The 19,173-nt window shown below is 47.0% G+C and overlaps 1 protein-coding gene across 1 annotated transcript in view; it reads left to right on the top strand.

Moving 5' to 3' along the window:
- Window positions 1–19,159, top strand: part of LOC119391204 (uncharacterized) — a 571,776-nt gene extending 552,617 nt beyond the window's left edge. The window contains exons 20-21 of the mRNA XM_049415193.1: window positions 17,540–17,722; window positions 18,756–19,159. Of these exons, the coding sequence (XP_049271150.1) occupies window positions 17,540–17,722; window positions 18,756–19,159 (587 nt within the window). The remainder of the gene's footprint in view (window positions 1–17,539; window positions 17,723–18,755) is intronic.
- Window positions 19,160–19,173: the final 14 nt, after the last annotated feature.

Genomic DNA, 19,173 nt, shown 5'->3' with positions numbered 1-19,173 from the left:
GCTTGCCCTCGTCGTCTTACGCTCCTTTCAGGAGCCGGTCACCGAGTCCCCGCAGGGGAAACTAGGAACCGCGACTTCTGGGGGTGAAGTCGCTGACCGACGAACTTTGAAAGAACCTCCCTCGACGCAACGACCCGACGACGACCGTTCCGGTTTTTCACTATTTTCCCACAAGAAAAAGATCGTTTCTGCTGACATCGCCGTATTCGTGGACAACCATGCTGTCACCGCCCTCGTTGACACCGGTGCCGACTATTCTGTTATGAGCGCCGCACTGGCATCTGAAATGAGAAAAGTTATTACACCATGGCAAGGACCCCAGTTGCGCACGGCAGGTGGCCATCTGGTGATGCCGACTGGAATGTGCACGTCACGTATTCGAATCAGTGCGTCGACATTTACAGGGTCTTTCCTCGTGTTGCCTGTCTGCTCTCGGCCAGTCATCCTGGGAATGGACTTTCTTCGTGAATACGGCGCCGTCATTGACCTCCGTGAATTACTTGTATCATTCGAGGAACCTTTTCCTGCTGCCACTGAGAGCACGGAACTACCGAAGACAGCGTTACGTGTTGCCGATGATTCTGTGACTCTGCCGCCTCGAAGCAGTCTCTTTGTGACTGTGGAATTGGGACAGGACGTGTCCAACGCTGTCATTGCGGAGGCAAATTTGTCTTTCCTTCTTTCACGACAAATCTGCATTGCCCGAGGAATCATTCAGCCTAGCAACAGACGAGCTCACCTGCTGGTCACGAACTTCAGCGACGAATATCGTCATCTTGCCAGACGCACCGCCATTGCATACTTTGAGGAAATTGCCGACGCCCAGGGTTCATCAACATTGGCTTCACTTTCGTCTGGCGACCATTCTACCGAGGACTTCACGAGCACTCTCGACGTAAGCGAAGGTCTACCCTTAGCACAACGAGAAAGCCTTTTGCGTATGCTCGGCTCATTTCAAGACTGCTTCGCTACAACGTCGAAGGTTAAACAGACGCCGCTTGCTCAGCATCGTATTATCACCGAACCCACCGAACGACCCATTCGACAACATGCCTATCGGGTGTCGCAAAAGGAACAAGACGCTATACGTGACCAAGTTCAGCAGATGCTTAAAGACGACGTCATCCAGCCATCGACCAGTCCCTGGGCTTCACCAGTTGTGTTAGTAAAGAAGAAGGATGGTACGTTGCGCTTTTGCGTCGATTATCGGAAATTGAACAAGGTCACCAAAAAAGACGTTTATCCTCTGCCCCGAATAGATGACTCCTTGGACCGTATACGCAATGCCAGATATTTTTCCTCCATGGATTTACGTAGTGGCTACTGGCAAATCGCAGTTGACGAGCGTGACCGCGAAAAGACGGCTTTTATTACTCCTGACGGCCTCTACGAGTTTAAGGTCCTGCCTTTCGGTCTATGCTCAGCGCCAGCTACTTTTCAAAGGATGATGGATTCGGTTCTCACAGGGCTCAAATGGAAGTCGTGTCTCGTTTACCTTGACGACGTGGTGGTCTTCGCCGATACGTTTGAACAACACGTCCAGCGCCTGCAGACGGTCCTTCAGGCAATTAGAACAGCTGGGCTTTCTCTCAAACCTGAGAAGTGCCATTTTGGATACGAAGAACTGAAATTCCTTGGCCACGTTGTGAGTCATGCCGGCATCCGCCCAGACCCCGAGAAAACCAGCGCCGTTGCCGCATTTCCCGTGCCCACCAATAAGCGCGACCTACGCCGATTTCTCGGGCTCTGTGCGTACTACAGGCGTTTCGTCAAAAATTTTTCGAAGATCGCTGAACCCCTCAATCACCTTACAAAAGACGGCGCCCCGTTTGTTTGGGGTCAGGATCAGCGTCATGCCTTCGACACCCTCCGAAACCATCTCCAGGCTCCACCTGTACTGGGTCATTTTGACGAAAACGCTGACACAGAGTTACACACAGACGCCAGCAACGTCGGTCTAGGCGCCGTATTAGTTCAGTGGCATAATGGCGTAGAGCGCGTGATTGCTTATGCGAGCAGAACCTTATCACCTGCTGAGAAAAACTATTCTGCTACAGAAAAAGAATGCTTAGCTGTTGTCTGGGCCATAACGAAGTTTCGACCATACTTGTACGGCCGCCCATTCAGGGTAGTTAGCGACCACCTTTCTCTTTGTTGGCTCGCAAATCTCAAGGATCCCTCAGGTCGTCTCGTACGATGGAGCCTTCGGCTACAAGAATTCGACGTCACCATCGTACACAAGTCTGGGCGGAAACACACCGACGCTGACTGTCTTTCACGTGCGCCAATTCGAAATGTCAACACTGACCTTGAAGACGACGACACTTTTCTTTCCGCCGTGTCAGCAACCAGCTTGGCTCAGCAACAGCGTGACGACTCGGAGCTCAGCCCTCTCATTGACTACCTGGAAGGGCGCACATCCCAACCTCCTCGAAGTTTCGCACGCTCGGTAGCCTCCTTTTGTTTCCGGGATGGAGTCCTTTATAAGAAGAACTTTGACCATACGCAAGCTACATACCTGCTAGTTGCGCCAACCACGCTTCGTGACGACATTTTACGTGCTTGTCACGATGAACCATCGTCTGGACACCTTGGCTATACGCGCACGTTGCAACGGATTCGCCGCTCCTACTACTGGCCACGTCTCGCGAAGACTGTGAAGCACTACGTTCGCACGTGTCGCGACTGCCAACGACGTAAGACTCCACCTATACGACCAGCGGGACTGCTACAACCAATAGCCACACCGAAGGCGCCTTTTCATCAGATTGGCATGGACTTGCTGGGATCATTTCCCACGTCTTCGTCTGGAAATCGGTGGATTGTGGTCGCTACCGATTACTTAACACGGTACTGCGAAACAAAGGCACTTCCAAAAGCTACCGCAGCAGACGTCGCCCATTTTTTCGTTAACAGCGTCGTCCTCCGTCACGGAGCGCCAGCTGTCGTCATCACTGATCGTGGGACAGCTTTCACCGCAGAGATGCTGCAAGAAGTCTTGAGGTTAAGTGGCACGGAACATCGCAAAACAACGGCCTATCACCCGCAAACAAACGGGCTGACTGAACGACTGAACAAGACGATTGCAGACATGCTGTCAATGTATGTAGCCATTGACCACAAGAACTGGGACGATATCCTTCCTTACGTCACTTTTGCGTATAATACTGCAGTTCAAGAAAGTACCGGTTTCACCCCTTTTCGCTTAGTCTACGGTCGAGAGGTCACCACAATGCTCGACGCCATGCTCCTCCCCGACAACCTAGGAATGTTTTACACGGATGCTGCGATGTTCGCTCAACGCGCCGAGGAGGCCCGTCAGCTCGCGCGACGCCGTATTCAGAGTCGCCAAACTGCAGACGCACGCCGCTACAATCTTCGTCACCGAGAAGTTACTTTCAATCCTGGTGATGAAGTCTGGGTGTGGACCCCCATCAGACAGCGCGGCCGTTCAGAAAAGCTGCTGCGCCGCTACTTCGGACCTTACAAGGTTGTACGACGTCTCAGCGACGTTACTTATGAGGTTCTTCCAGAAGGCACCTTGAGACGTTCCCGTCGCCTTCCACAAACTGAAGTCATTCATGTTTCCAGGCTGAAACCGTACTTTTCCCGCTGTGACTCGACTGTGGAGTGCCATTGACTTCATTGACGCCTTAGTGTGTGTCCCCTTGTTTTCTCTTTTTCGTTTTGTTCTTTGCTGTTATTTGACTCATAGTTTGACAGCAGCAGACTACGTTCTTTTGTGTTACGACACGTTTATTTCGCTTGTATAGTATCCTTCTTCACTTTTCTTTTGCCCTCATGTACAGCATCGAGACGATGCTTCTTTGGGAGAGGGGGTAATAACACATACCATCCCACTGTGGCACATACACGTTTGGGTGTGAAGAAGAAGAGAACGTTTTTGCTGCTCTGGTTCTGGGGCAGACGTCGGCTCCTGGTTCTCTGTCTTGTTTCGCCCGCGACAATATATATATATATATATATATATATATATATATATATATATATATATATATATATATATATAATATATATATATATATATATATATATATATAATATAATATATATATATATAATCACAATATATATATATATTGTGATATATATATATTGTGAAACCATTGTAATCATCATCTTCGTTTGTCACGCGGGCTGCGCCGCTTTGGGACATTGAAATATAACCTTTCGATTACCGAACTGGGCGTCGTCTCATAAGTGGTGGAGAGTGCTGTGGTTCCCACGTCCTCTTGCTCTACCGGTCACCCCTGGAGCTCCGGTATGGTCGACGGTTGTGCTCGCAAACGACTGTGATGGCACAAAACAACGCCTCCGCTGCCGCAACCGCTTCTGCTCCGCCAGTTGGGCCTAACTACACAGTGAGTACGTCGCAGCGAGACCCTCCGGTATTTTCCGGCCTTCGCGGTGAAGACGTCGAGGAGTGGCTCGACAATTATGACAGAACCAGTGTTTGTAATTATTGGGACGAGGCCCACAAACTACGCTACGTTCCTTTTTACCTCAGGGAAGTGGCTAAAACCTGGTTCCACAACCATGAAAGTGACTTTCCTGATTGGGCGGCCTTCACGGCGCAACTCCGTCAGATATTTGGTACATCTGCAGGACGCTCTGAGGTAGCCAAACAGAAGCTCGCAACCCGCATCCAAGGGCCCGACGAATCATATACGTCGTATATTGAAGACGTTCTGGCTCTCTGTCGCCGTGCCCAGAGTGACATGACGGAGGCCGATCGCATCCGTCACATACTGAAAGGCGTGAACTCTGTGGCCTTCAATGCTCTCGTCATTCAGAGCCCAAATACAGTTCAGGACATAATCACCACATGCCAACGCCTGGACGTGCTCTATTCCATGCGCCTTCCACACGCCTCCTCTGACGCTCGCTTTGTTGGAGAACAAGAATTGCGAGCCCTGATCCGCACCATTGTCAGAGAGGAACTTCACGGTCTTGTTCCGGGCAACACAGCCACTTCGCCTGTCCGCTCTCCTCCTCCCAACCTGCGTGAAATTATCAAGGACGAACTGGCATCGATGACAAGCGTCGCACGTGCCCCGTCTCCTGTACCTTTTCGCATGCCTTCGTACGCAGAAGTTGCATCACGGGCCCCTGCACCAATGTCATCTGCGCCTGCGGACGTTCCGTGCGACCATTTGGCTTCGATGGCAGCACAGGCACAAGGGCAACCACACTACTCTACCTGGCGTCCTTCGCGCCCCGTCTGTTTCTACTGTGGCATACGGGGCCATATATCCCGTTTCTGCCGCCGCCGTCAGCAGGATGAACGACGTGGCTATTCTGCTTATGAAAGAGACTTTGCCCCAAGATCTGATGCCTACGCTCCAGCACCGTATCCATCCTCCTCACGTCGGTCGCCCTCACCTCCACTGCCCCAAGCCATGCCTCGTCCTTCTCGCTCACCTCGCCGCCGTTCTCCGTCACCATTTCGGCGTACGACATCACCCTTGCGTCCTGCTCCGATCTCTCTGGACAGCCACTCGGAAAACTAGAAGCTGCAGTTTTTGGAGGGGAAACTGCTCGTTGTCGAAACGTCACAACTCCTCCGTCTCGCCCAGCAAATTTACTGCCTGTTTGTGTGGAAGGTGTTTGTGTTGACGCCCTTGTAGACACTGGAGCCGCAATTTCAGTCATTAACCGCGAATTGTGTTTTCGTCTACGGAAAGTGCAAACTCCTTATGTCGGTCCCCTGTTATGCGGCGCTAATGACAATCCGATTTGCCCGACCGGACAGTGTACTGCGCGCGTTCTCATCGACGGAGTCCGCCATCATGTACAGCTGGCTGTGCTTTCTTCATGCGCTCATCAGATAATCTTAGGCTGGGACTTCCTATCGGCTTCGTCGGCTGTCATTTCTTGCGGTCAACCTCTCATTCGTATTACGGACACTGAGCTTTCTTCTGCTGCCGATTTTTCACCGCCTAACCTTGTCACAGCTGCGGATTTTCTCCTGCCTTCAGGGCAAGAACGTGTACTTACGATCAGGTCACGAGACGTTATAGATGGCGACGCGGTGGTTACACCTTGCCAGCGCTGTATTTCTCGAGGCATCGCCATCGCATCTTGTCTAGTGCGGTTCACACGTGGTTATGCAAGCATCACCGCCTACAACACGACGCCAGAAGGCCTACTGCTGCCAGAGGGGACTACTGTTGCCAGCATTACCGAAGACGCACCGGTATGTGTCGTTACTGTTTCAACTGACTCGTCATTTCCACAATGTACGCCCGCGGAAGGTTCATCGCGTGCTCTAAAGGCCACTTTGAGTACAGATCTCAATCCGACCCAGACTGATGCCTTGCTGACCATATTAATGAAACACAACGCTTGCTTTGACGTTTGTTCCGATGGCCTGGGTCAAACAACAGTGGCCGCTCATCGCATCGACACAGACGGATCTCGTGTCATTCGTCGCCGCCCTTACCGTGTATCAGCTTCTGAACGCAAAGTTATAGAAGAACAAGTCAACGATATGCTCGCACGCAACATTATCAGGCCTTCGGCAAGCCCGTGGTCTTCTCCTGTTGTGCTCGTTAAAAAAAAGGATGGCTCGGTGCGATTTTGCGTTGATTATAGAGCGCTGAACAATATTACTCGTAAGGACGTCTATCCTATGCCTCGGATCGACGACGCTCTTGATACTTTACAAGGTGCCGAGTACTTTTCGAGCCTCGACTTGCGCTCTGGTTATTGGCAGATCCCGATGCACGAGTCCGATAAAGAGAAGACTGCATTTGCCACACCTGATGGACTCTTTGAATTCAATGTAATGCCTTTTGGCCTCTGCAATGCCCCAGCCACATTCGAACGAATGATAGATACGGTACTGCGTGGATTAAAATGGAAGACCTGCCTTTGCTACCTGGACGACATCGTCATCTTTTCATCCAGCTTCTCACAGCACCTGGAACGGCTAGACGAAGTTCTGACCTGTCTAGCTAAGGCCGGTCTCCAGCTAAACACTAAGAAGTGTCGGTTTGCCAGCCGCAGCATCAAGGTATTAGGTCACGTTGTCAGCAGGCATGGCATTGAGCCCGATCCCGACAAAGTTGCTGCAGTACTGCACTTTCCTACACCAACCACACCTAAAGACCTTCGCAGCTTCCTCGGCTTAGCGTCGTACTTCCGCCGCTTTGTGCGTGATTTCGCCACTATTGCAGCTCCTTTGCACAAGCTTTTGACCGCGAGCGCACCTTTTGTCTGGTCGGATGAATGCGCAGCCGCTTTTCACACTCTCCAGCGATGCCTCACATCGCGGCCAGTGCTTCGGCATTTCGACCCTGCAGCGTCTACTGTCCTACACACTGACGCAAGTGGACATGGCATCGGTGCCGTCCTGCTGCAGCGGAACCACGCTTCCGAAGAACAAGTCGTGGCCTACGCGAGCCGCACTCTTTCTCCTGCTGAGCGAAATTACAGCATCACCGAACAAGAATGCCTCGCCGTCGTGTGGTCCGTACAAAAGTTTCGCCCTTATTTATACGGCCGGCATTTCACAATCGTCACTGACCATCATGCTCTGTGTTGGTTATCGTCTCTCAAGAATTTGTCGGGACGCCTTGGCCGTTGGGTACTGCGTTTGCAAGAGTATGACTATAGTGTCACATATAGGTCGGGTCGGCAACACCAAGATGCTGACGCTTTGTCGCGGTGCCCGCTCTCGCCAAGCGCCCAAGTGTCGCCTTCAATCTGTTCATCACCAACCAGCCAAGTGACCAAGCAGACGGCCGGTAGTCCGAAAGAGTCCGTTGCCTCAGTGGACATTCTTTCATCCACAGATCTCACCTCGCTCCAACATGCAGATACATACTGCCGCACAATCATCGATCGGCTTACAGGCTTATCCCGTGCCCCCAACAGCCGCTTAAGACGACAGCTTGAACGTTTTAAACTTCGAGATGGAACGTTATGTAGGCACATTTACCACCCTCTCGGTAACCAATGGGTTCCAGTCGTCCCTCGTTCACTTCGTCTCGAGGTTTTACAAGCCCTGCACGACGACCCGACAGCTGGCCACTTGGGTTTTCACAAGACTTACGAGCGCATCAAAACTCGGTGCTTTTGGCCTGGCCTCTCAACAAGTGTGGCGAAGTACGTCGGTTCCTGCGCGTCATGCCAACACCGAAAACGTACCACATCTCTTCCCGCAGGCCCTTTACAACCTCTGCCGTGCCCGTCCGCTCCCTTTGACTTCGTGGGCATCGACTTATACGGACCCCTCCCGCTTACGCCAGCCGGTCACCGCTGGATTGTTACTGCCGTGGACCATTTAACTCGCTACGCGGAGACGGCAGCTCTTCCCTCTGGTGCTACCTCGGAAGTAGCCGATTTTGTCCTGCGCGCCATTATTTTGCGCCACGGTGCCCCTCGTGTTCTCCTTAGTGACCGTGGCAAGACATTTCTTTCCCATGTTCTTGCTGAAGTCCTCCAGGCCTCTAACACCGTACATAAGACCACATCAGCATATCATCCGCAAACAAATGGTCTTACAGAGCGTTTTCACCGAACTTTGTCCGACATGATATCCATGTATGTTCAGCCAGATCACAAAAACTGGGACACTGTACTCCCTTTCGTCACGTTTGCATATAATACTGCCACACAACGCACGACGAATTACAGCCCGTTTTTCCTCGTGTTTGGCCGTGAACCGACTTTTGTTCTGGACACCACATTTTTATCCACGCCCTCTGTTCCATCTTCGTCCCTTCCAGAAGAGTTCGCTGCTCGCGTCGCCCGCTGCCGTGAAATTGCCCGCGCCAACACTGCTACCATTCAGGACAAGAGTAAAGTCCGTTTTGACGCGAAACGTCGTGTTGTTTCGTTCCGTCCAGGCGACGAAGTCCTCCTGTGGACACCTGTTCGTACCCCTGGGCTCTGTGAAAAATTTCTTCATAGATATCTCGGTCCATACACCGTGCTGGAAAGGACATCTGCCGTGAACTATCGCGTCGCTCCAGCCAGCGCGGCTACTGATCGTCGTCGCCGCAGCACCGAGATCGCTCATGTCTCTCGCCTGAAACCATATATTCGGCGTTCCTACCCTTAACCTGCTGCCCGCTTTCGCGAAGGGGGAAAATAGTGTGAGCGCTGACTATATAGTTCATCTTCATCTGTACAGAAACCATTGTAATCATCATCTTCGTTTGTCACGCGGGCTGCGCCGCTTTGGGACATTGAAATATAACCTTTCGATTACCGAACTGGGCGTCGTCTCATAATATATATATATATATATATATATATATATATATATATATATATATATATATATATATATATATATATATATATATAGCTCGTCATTTGGCGACATTTACTCGAAAGTGAGTGGCAACCCTGTCCCTGTCGGTCCCTACGTGGGAGACGCGCCCTACGTGCTAAGCGTGTCCAGCAGTACACTCTTTTCCAGTACAGTCTATCTTTTTCTCTTTCTTCCCTCTCCTTTGAAGCTGCGCCTTAACCTTTTTTGTTATGTTCGTGCGTATTTGTATGTGTTCAAATCGTAAGAGTTTCGGGGGGAGCTTTAAGACAGAGCTGCTTTGGTAGATGCTTACGGATTTGCTTTAACAAGCTTCACTGCAGAACAGCATTAGAACGTGGTTAAGCACATTAATGCGTTAAACACTAAGCGCTATCAAGCGCACTACCCGGGACCTGTATCTCTTAAATCGAATTAGCATATAGCGAGTCTTTTCTTTAAGCTCCTTCAGGTTTGGTTGTAATTTTGCGTAATAGGAACGAAAGCTGTGATATTACCGGCTGGAGTACATTTTTTTTCTTCATCTATATTCGAGCAGCACTCGGCATTGTACCATGCAATGCACAAATTAAGCGCGCATAGTTCGGCAAACATATGAGCTCCTCTACAAACGAATATTTATTCTTTAACACTAGAGAGCGACATCATAAAGCACAGCAGTTAAAGGGGTCATGAACCACTTTTCCAAGTAATGATCTAATGGCCTCAGTATCGGAGTGTACTGCCTCCCGAATCGATTGCCGCAAAAATTTCTCGAATCCGTCAAGAATCAGCAGAGTTACGGGGGTTTGGCGCACTCTCCCAGCGCTTTCTCTCTTTTCTCGTGCCGACGAGCGCACTGGAAGCTAGACAGGGAGGGATGGCATGGGGGAAAGAAGTTACGGCAGCGCGCGTCATGAAACGCGATCGCTCTCCCGCTGTGATTCGCTTGCGCGAGTGCGGCTACCGTGTACTGAGCAGAGCCGTATATTATATACGGCTCTGGTACTGAGGAGTGCGGCGCCGGCAAGTGGCGGCACCCCGCGGCAAGAAGCGCATCTGATCCGAACGCCGCTCTCGATTTACGTCGGCTATCGGCCAATAAGCATGCTATGTCTCTTGCGACGTACAGCGGACAGACGCCCCGCCCACCGACGAGAGTGAGAACCGGCCTCTGTTTGAAAAGAGGGTGCCTGGGGAAACGGCAACTTCGCGCTCCGCTTGTGGCCATTACGCGGCGCGCACGACTGTAATATTTGGCAGAGCAGTTCATAGCCGTGTCAGCTTTCCGCAGGATGTGTTTTTTCAATCAGCCCAAGGGGTGCTTCATGACCCCTTTAAGCCCGCCCAAAATGAAACGGAAGTTCTGTGTCACACGGGCAGTCCCGTACCAACTTGTTCACGAGTTGGGGGGGGGGGGTCAAGCCTCCCACACAAACACACACACACACTATATATATATATATATATATATATATATATTGTAATGACGAAGAACGACACCGGGACTCTGGCGCGAGAGCAGGGTGCGCGAAGGAGAGAAGAACGAGGGTCAGAATAGAACAGCCGGCCTAATGAACAGGCGTTGTCTCTGTTTCTCTCGTTACAATATATATATATATATATATATATATATATATATATATATATATATATATATATATATATATATATATATATATATATATATATATAGAGAGAGAGAGAGAGAGAGAGAGAGATTATGAAGAGTCTGTCTTCGGTTGCCGTAAAATAATTAGGAAAAAGGTATAAGCTTCTAAAAAACTGTTTATTTGTCGGACGTTTCGATCGGAGACCGGCCTCCGATCGAAACGTCGACAAATTAACAGTTTTTTAGAAGCGTATACTTTTTTGCTATATATATATATATATATATATATATATATATATATATATATATATTAAGTGGGAAAGTTCAGTGGGTCCGGTAAGTATAGGAAAACAACGCGGTGCACGTACGAGAAAGCAATACTTTATGCCTAACGTTTCGGCCGTGGCACGGCCTTCGTCAGAGAATGAAAAATATACCAGGCATATGCCGCTTTTAAGGGCCACAGAAATCGCAGTATCAATCAGAATGGTGATTACAAGAAAAACGCCACAATTAGTGACAATATATTTTGATATGCCACCTCGAGTGACAAGATAAGTGCTGTAACTCAAAATACAAACAAGAAGCCGTCGCACGTGAAATATTAAAAGTAAAGCAACACTTATTAAGTTGTGACAGAGAAACACGCGAGATTTGGGCAACATGTGTGGCAAAACAAATATCATGCGCACGTGTTGGACATACAGTAAGATACTGAGAGATGATCGAGTGCACATCTAACAATTAAGTGTGTGTGTGTGTATGTGTGTGTGTGTGTGTGTGTGTGCGTGCGTGCGTGCGTGCGTGCGTGCGCGCGCGCGCGCGCGTGTGTGTGTGTGTGTGTGTGTGTGTGGGCCCTTTTTCTCACTGCCGGCCTTTCATCAGTTTCCTGATCACGACTGTATGCCGCGTATTGTTACGATCATGTTGCGCGGAGCCAGCAGAGAAACCGTTTTATGCATTTTATCAACATTGCGTCATTGTTCAAGATTTTTTTTTTTCTACGATGCCGCGAACGAATTCGTTTGGGAAAAACAGCGCATAAAGGCTTTTCAGCGACATGCGCGATGACACATATACAGTCGGCACGCGCATGTTAGAATAAACTTGGATCTTACCTTTCAGCTTGTGATGGTAGGTCCTTCACCACGGCACCACACCAAAGTTCAAGAGATGCATGGCTAAGCTTCTAAACAGTGCGGCAGTCGCTCGTTGCCTCTGCCTGGGCGCCTTGCTTCGACGACAAAACACTTATTTACAGCTTGATTCGCAGAAAAGTGCTGTGTTTGGTCAACACAACAAAGTTCAATGATCGCATGGACCACGACAGGTGAAGTTAACTTCATGCGCATTTTGGGGCACCGCTCCGGTCTTCAGTCGCCGTCGTATGTGGCAGTTTCTTTTGAAGTCGCATTCTTCGAAGTGCAGGCTACACACAACCGAGCAGGATGAGGTCAGCGTCGGCACCCAGTTGTCCCTAGCAATAGCCTGAAGACATTTTTCGCGCAAACTGATGTCCACTGAAGATTCATGAAAGGATACGCCGGGTTGGCGGTGCTTAGTGCTCGGCTTACATTTCGGCACGCAGCAATGAGGCATGATCAATGTCGTCTTTGCTGGACACAGCCGCGGATGGTTCACATTTAGGAGCGCAAGAACTTCTAGCGTTAAGCACCGGCATTCAAGACTCAAAATGCTGCGATGAAGTACGTCTGCCAAGTCAAAATGATGCACACGACGCAATGGATAGTTATTGAAAAAGCTTAATAACGTGTTTTCCAGCCTTTTTTCCCACAAATCGATGTTTTGTTTCTTTATTCCAACATTCAGACAAACAAACAAACAAAAAGCGCGTCGCAGAGCCTGTCGTCTGCTCGGCTGCGCGCAACGCGCTTACGGCAGCAGACGACGTCGTCTGCTCCGCGACAGTACCGCCGCGCGCCGCGCCTGGCACCTCCAAGATAGAGTTACTGTATATGCTGCCCATGCTGCCTTTAGGTATAAAAAAAGAGGGAGAGGGTACGGAACCGGGTTTATCGGCACATGCGGCGGGCATCTAGTCACGGAGGCATTGTTGTAAAGAACGCTTTGTGGAAACTAACTGGAATATTTTTAAAAATAAAGTTGCAAGTTTGGTTGACAGACACATCCCATTGCGTGCTATTTCAGGCAACTACCGGACTTCGTGGTTTATTCTTCGTTAAATCGCGTGCTGAAATAGGAAGAAGCGTGCATTTAAAAAAGCCAAACAGAGTAATGAACGAAGTTGATCAATGGTGCACTTATGTCGAATGTACTACAGTACAAGGCGGCAGCTGAGAAAGAAACGTTCTATAAAAACACCCTTCCCTTATTACTTGTAACAAACGCGAAAAAGTTCTGGAATGTATGTTCTAGGTGGTCATAAACAGAATACAACATCTTTAAGTGACAACAACGGTGTAGCAATTCCGAGTTCTGAGTGTTGTTCGGTGCTCAATGATGTTTGCACAGACCTTTTTATCATCAGCTGTTTCCTTTCCCTACATTACTGAACGTAATTTCTCCATTATGGACCATGTTGTTATTGACTTTAATGGTGTACAGAAGCTAATTCGTGGTCTCAACTTGTCTTCCTCTTGCGGAGTGGACAGCATCACTCCAAAGTTTTTGAAAAGTACCGATGTTTATTCTTCTATCTTTTTGTCAAAACTGTTTTCACAATCCTTAGAATCCTGTTCTTTACCACATGATTGGAAGGTGGGCAAGGTGGTACCATTGTTTAGATCTGGAGACGCACAGTCTCCTTTGAATTACCGACCGATATCTCTCACCAGTGTGCCTTGTAAGCTTTTATAACATATAATTTTTTCCCATCTCATAGCCTTCCTAGATACGAATTCATTCTTCGCTCCTTATCAACATTGATTCCGTAAAAACTTTTCTTGTGAAACACAACTGGTTTCTTTTACACATGACCTTTTTGTGGCATTAGATAGCGGACTAATCATTGACTGTATACTTTTGGAGTTTTCTAAAGCTTTCGATCTTGTTTCTCACCAGTTACTCTGTTTTAAGTTAAGTAAATTAAGCACTGACCTCAATATACTGAGGTGGATTGAATAGTTTCTCGCTAACCGAACACAGTTTGTCACCGCCAACAATAACAATTCACCAGAGTCTCGATCCTGTTAGTTTGGGTCTGCCTCAGGGCTCAGTTTTGGGCCCTCTACTCTTTCTTGGTTACATTAATGACCTGTCCAATACAATTCATTTATCAATTAAATTATTTGCTGGTGACTGTGTTATTTATAGAAACATTTCCACTAATATTGACGTCAATATCCTGCAATAAGATCTTAATGAGGTTTCTTCCTGGTGCACGAGACGGAACATGCGACTAAACGCTAACAAATGTAAGGTGATGCGAGTTTCCCGTAACTCTAGTTCTGTTGATGTTCCTGAATACATAATTAACCATAGTGCTTTAGAAATTGTTTCATGTTATAAGTATCTCGGTGCAAAATTTACCTGAGATCTTACATGGCACACTCATGTCGCCTATATAACTAACAATGCCAATCGCACTCCTGGCTATCTACGAAGAAACTTTTCGAGGGCACCCACTACTATAAAGCTCACTTTATATAAAACACTTGTTTGTCCGAAGCTCGAGTATGCTGGCGCGGTTTGGGATCCCGGCACTAGCACTCTCGTCCAAACCATGGAATCAGTCCAAAATCGTAGTGTGCGTTTCATTCTCTCAGACTATGCACACACATCTAGCGTATCATCTATGAAAGCAGATTTGGGCCTTCCACTTCTTTGTACACGCAGAAAAGTGTCTCGCCTTGTTCTTTTTTATAAAGTTTTCCACAATGCAAAATTAAAACAAGACCTTCTTTCGAAACCACACTACATATCTCATAGGTCTGACCACCCACACAAAGTACACATTCCTTTCTCACGTACCAAATTTTTTCATGATTCTTTTATTCCCATTACCTCGAACGAGTGGAACCACTTGCCCACCTCCATTGCCCAACCGACCAATGTCACTGCTTTTAAGGCTGCTGTTGAAAGCATTGTATACTCCTAGCAGCCTTTTTTTTGTTATCTTCATTTTGTGTATATTGTACCCACTCCCTTCTGTAATGCCTTCGGGCCCTGAAGGTACTGAAATAAATAAATAAATAAATAAATAAATAAATAAATAAATAAATAAATACAATATCTTGCACATATTCAGGTTTGCATATAGTATATTTTACTTTGCTCCTAGTCGAAATACTGATTATAGCACTTGGTAATTATTATTATGATTATTATTGTTAACCTGTAAACCACAATTTTTCTTCAAAAAATTAAGAAATTGTCGTATTGAGGCGTCAGTACTTTGTTTATACTCATCGTATTTGTATATGCAACATTGCTTGGAGGTTTCCTCCAACACTTCCAAGTAAATACGCCAATGCAAACGGTGTAGCCGCAAATTTTCTTTGAAATAAATGTGGACGATTATAACCTTAAGTTAACCCGCATTGTCTCTTGTCGAATTGGTCGTTAGCTGTTTTTTATTGGGCGAAATTTTCTGGCTCATGGACACAGCACCAGCTGGTAATGCGATGCAACAAATGACACGAAAATGATTAATTGTGTACTTATGCACGACTACATAAAAATTAGAAAATAATCTATTTTCAATATGGCATATTGTTGGCCATTGGTTATTTGGCATTCGTCAAAAATTTTCGGTGTGCCCTAAAATCGCCTGCTTGTTACACGACGTCACAAATCTTTGAAATCTCGTGACATTAAAATGATGTGTGCAAACTAAACAGCATTCAAATGTTGAAAAATACCTAAACCTTTTTTTGGAAAAGCTGGACTGTGCCTCCTTCTTAACATAATTCAAGAAGGCTGCCCGCCAATCGAATTGCAGCAACTATTTATAGCAGCTGGCGAGATGGATTCGTATGAGTATAATATATATTTTCAGTTGTAGTCTAATGATTCTGAGCTTTTTGTGTGTGTAACAACTCTTAGAACTCATTGTTGCTGAGAGAGAGAAAGGGAGAGAGAGAGAAATAAACAACGCTGCACGCATGTGCTTCTTTGCCGTACGAGTTGTGTTTTGTGCTGTAAAAGTCAGTTAAAGATTAATCTAGACCAACTAGCCCGGCTGTCAGTTCAGTCTCAGTCGAGAAAACCATGGACCTTGACCATCTATCTCCCTGGTCCAGTAGATGAAGTTGCGGTTCAAGCTTGAAAGCTGGGCTTTCGAATGTGCTTGAGCCCACTGCCTTATTCGTCGCCTTGTTGCAAGCCACCGCGATCACTGCAAGCTACCATATGATAAGCAAGGCTAAGCAGGTTGATCTGAGAATAAAGCGGAAACCTTTTTTAGCGCTTCCAGTTCGGCCAAACTAAAACACTCAACCCTTCTGCACACTCATCGGGTCCCAACAGTTTATAAAGCAGGGGCGAGGCTATTCCTTTTCAATGAAAGACAATGAATTTCTTTAAACAGGAAGAGGTTTGATGGGTCCATATAACGTTAGCTGGTTCCCACCCATATTTTTGTCGTCGATGATTCAAATGTCAGGCCAGTCAGAGCAAAATAAAAGTATGACAGAGTGATCTAACGTTATAGAGCCCCTGCTCAGCAGTAGCCTGCTCTGCAATGCTAGAGCAGAAGGCGCGAAAGCATCGCATAAGCGGCCTGCACCGCAGAGAGCCTACAATGCGTGGTCATGACACAGAGGACAATTAATAGGATTGAAAAGTGGGCGAGTTGGTAAAGATTCATAGCGGGTATAAGCAGAACAGTGCAAAATGAACGTGGGCTAAGAAAGAGTGGAGACAACACGAGCGCCGACTTTCAGCTGAAAATTTTATTGAAAGAACACCTTAAAATACTATTATCTCCGCATGCTCTTACAAGGCACAAAAAAAAAAAACCTCATGATGACACTCTTGGTTAGAGACAAGGAAAACTGATCTTAACATTGCACTTTCAACGATTACATTAGTCTAAAAACGAAATTTCCTTATCCTGGAGGACGATTGAGGGCCGACTAATGCTGTTACGGCCTGCCTTCCGCATTCTGTAGGCCTGCCTCAAATATTTCACATGGCAATTTAGTCTACCGTTTCCTTATGGCAGCATTTTGTTGAGTTATGCCAGGTCACATGCTACAGGATTAAGCTGCTAGCCTTACTTCCTATAACATTACAATTTGTTGCTATCGCATTCATTGCTTCACTCTTGCGACAAAACTGTGTTTTTGTTTGCAGTTTCATTTTTCTCAGTATCTTGATTGCCACAGCAGTGTTACCAGCGGCCTCACTTATTCTTTCGTTCGATATACAGCTGGAATGCATTGGTTTGGTGCTTCTAGATTAGCATTAGCTCGTGGAACACTTTGGACTCTATGGACTACAGCTTGCAAAACATTATTCCGAGTCTTAATGAATCGTTCACATTAGGAATGTTCTCGTGTGCCTAGGCTGCTGTGACACATCATTTGTAAATGGAGCCGCAATGTCGTTGGCCACGTTAGTCAAGATAGTGGACTACACTGCACCGAGTTCACCTCTTCCAAACAATGTGTTTAACTGTTCTTGGGTTTTAATTGTTACTTCTAATCACTTTTTTCTGAACACAGGCTGCTGGAAGAAGGGCAAGCTGTATCGGGTAGGTGAGTCAATACCTGGCACGAAGGACTGCGAGACCTGCTTCTGTTCACCACGTGGACCACTGTGTCAACGAATAGAGTGTCCACCTGTTGCATTGGACTGTGAACCCGTCATCCCACAGGGACACTGCTGTCCTACTGAATATATATGCAGTAAGTCATGCTGTTTGTGTGCGTTGCTTTTCTTGCGCACGTGTTTGATATCCGCGAGACACCGATGATGGATTAAAATAAGGAGTGCGACATCTTCTAGCAGAAGGTAGTTGTGCCTATAGTGGACAGCTATGCTAGTAAGTTTTCTTAGTTTGTAACTGACTGTAAGACTACACTGACATAGAGTCAATTAAGTTCACTAATTCCCATGACGTCACGTGCTTTTGCATGTTCAATACAGTTCATTTTACAATATGGAGCTGCCTTTCTGTTGCTCATTTTAGGATGACACTTGAATACCCTGGGAAATTTTACAGGAGATCCTAATAGTGGGGTTCAGCCAAAAATAACTCTTTAGACTGTAAAAACACATTTTTATATCCAACAGCCACAACATTTATATTGTCATGGAAAAAAACACTAAAGCAGCTGTGATTAGACTCCATTTGACATAACCCTCTTACAGAGGTCAGGAGTTGGGGCTCTGTAGTTTTGTAGGGTGAAGTTTGCACTGAATTCTGAAGTTCTCATATTCGCCAAGTATGGCTGTATATAAGCTTCGCTTTCCTGCATAATCTGTGTGGTATCAAGGGCTTACGGTATATAGATAAATTATCAGAACTGGCCTGAAGCATACTAAAACAATGCATCATGGCTACTGCTGGCATTTCATGACTTAAATAAGAAAGCTTGCTCTTTTCCTCAGAGGGAAAGGTTGCAAGTGGCCTACAGCATGCTAAGTGGCACCTATTTCAGTGCTTTTTGCGTTGTCATTCAGAATGGGGTGCATATGCATTTATTGAACAATTCATGAGGCCATTTGAATAGTCACAAATAGCAATATGTTATTAAGCCTTGACCCAAGTGACTGATTCTTGAACAGCTGTCATTGAGATAATTGGTATAGGAGCATGTTGTTATATGCAGCATCAAAAGAGAAATGGATATTAAAGAAATCTGGCTAAGTGTTCATAAAATTTGCTAAGTGTGTGATGATGTGTAAAATCATCAGAGTCGTCTTTTATTTTTTCAGATAAGACACAAGTGCGCAAAGATATTGACTACCAGGTAGATGGAGCTGACAAAAGCATCAACCATCCCCAAGCTTCGTCAAATGATGGTCATATGGACAGCCAGCTCTTGCCAAGAAAGTCGGATGACACACTGGATTACAATTCAGTGCCCCAACCTGCGTATAGGCCGCCCACAACGCAAGAGACCCCTCTGTTTGAAAGTGAAGTTGAAACAGACAAGACCACTGCAGCCTCGCATATGGAGCTGCCTAGTCACACTACCACCGTAATGCCAGTTACGAGGTTTGCTCCAACACCAATAACGAGAGAAAGACAACCTGTTTTCCTAGCCACTAACAATGATAAACAGAGCATTAGCACCCGACCACCATTCGAGTCTTCATTCGCCAAATCCAATGACTGAAATGGGCACTGGAG

The sequence above is a fragment of the Rhipicephalus sanguineus genome, chromosome 4 (genome assembly GCF_013339695.2).
Source record: "Rhipicephalus sanguineus isolate Rsan-2018 chromosome 4, BIME_Rsan_1.4, whole genome shotgun sequence".
NCBI classification, from domain to species: domain Eukaryota; kingdom Metazoa; phylum Arthropoda; class Arachnida; order Ixodida; family Ixodidae; genus Rhipicephalus; species Rhipicephalus sanguineus.
The sequence above is the reverse complement of the archived record's forward strand: the minus strand, read 5'-3'. Positions and strand labels throughout refer to the sequence as shown.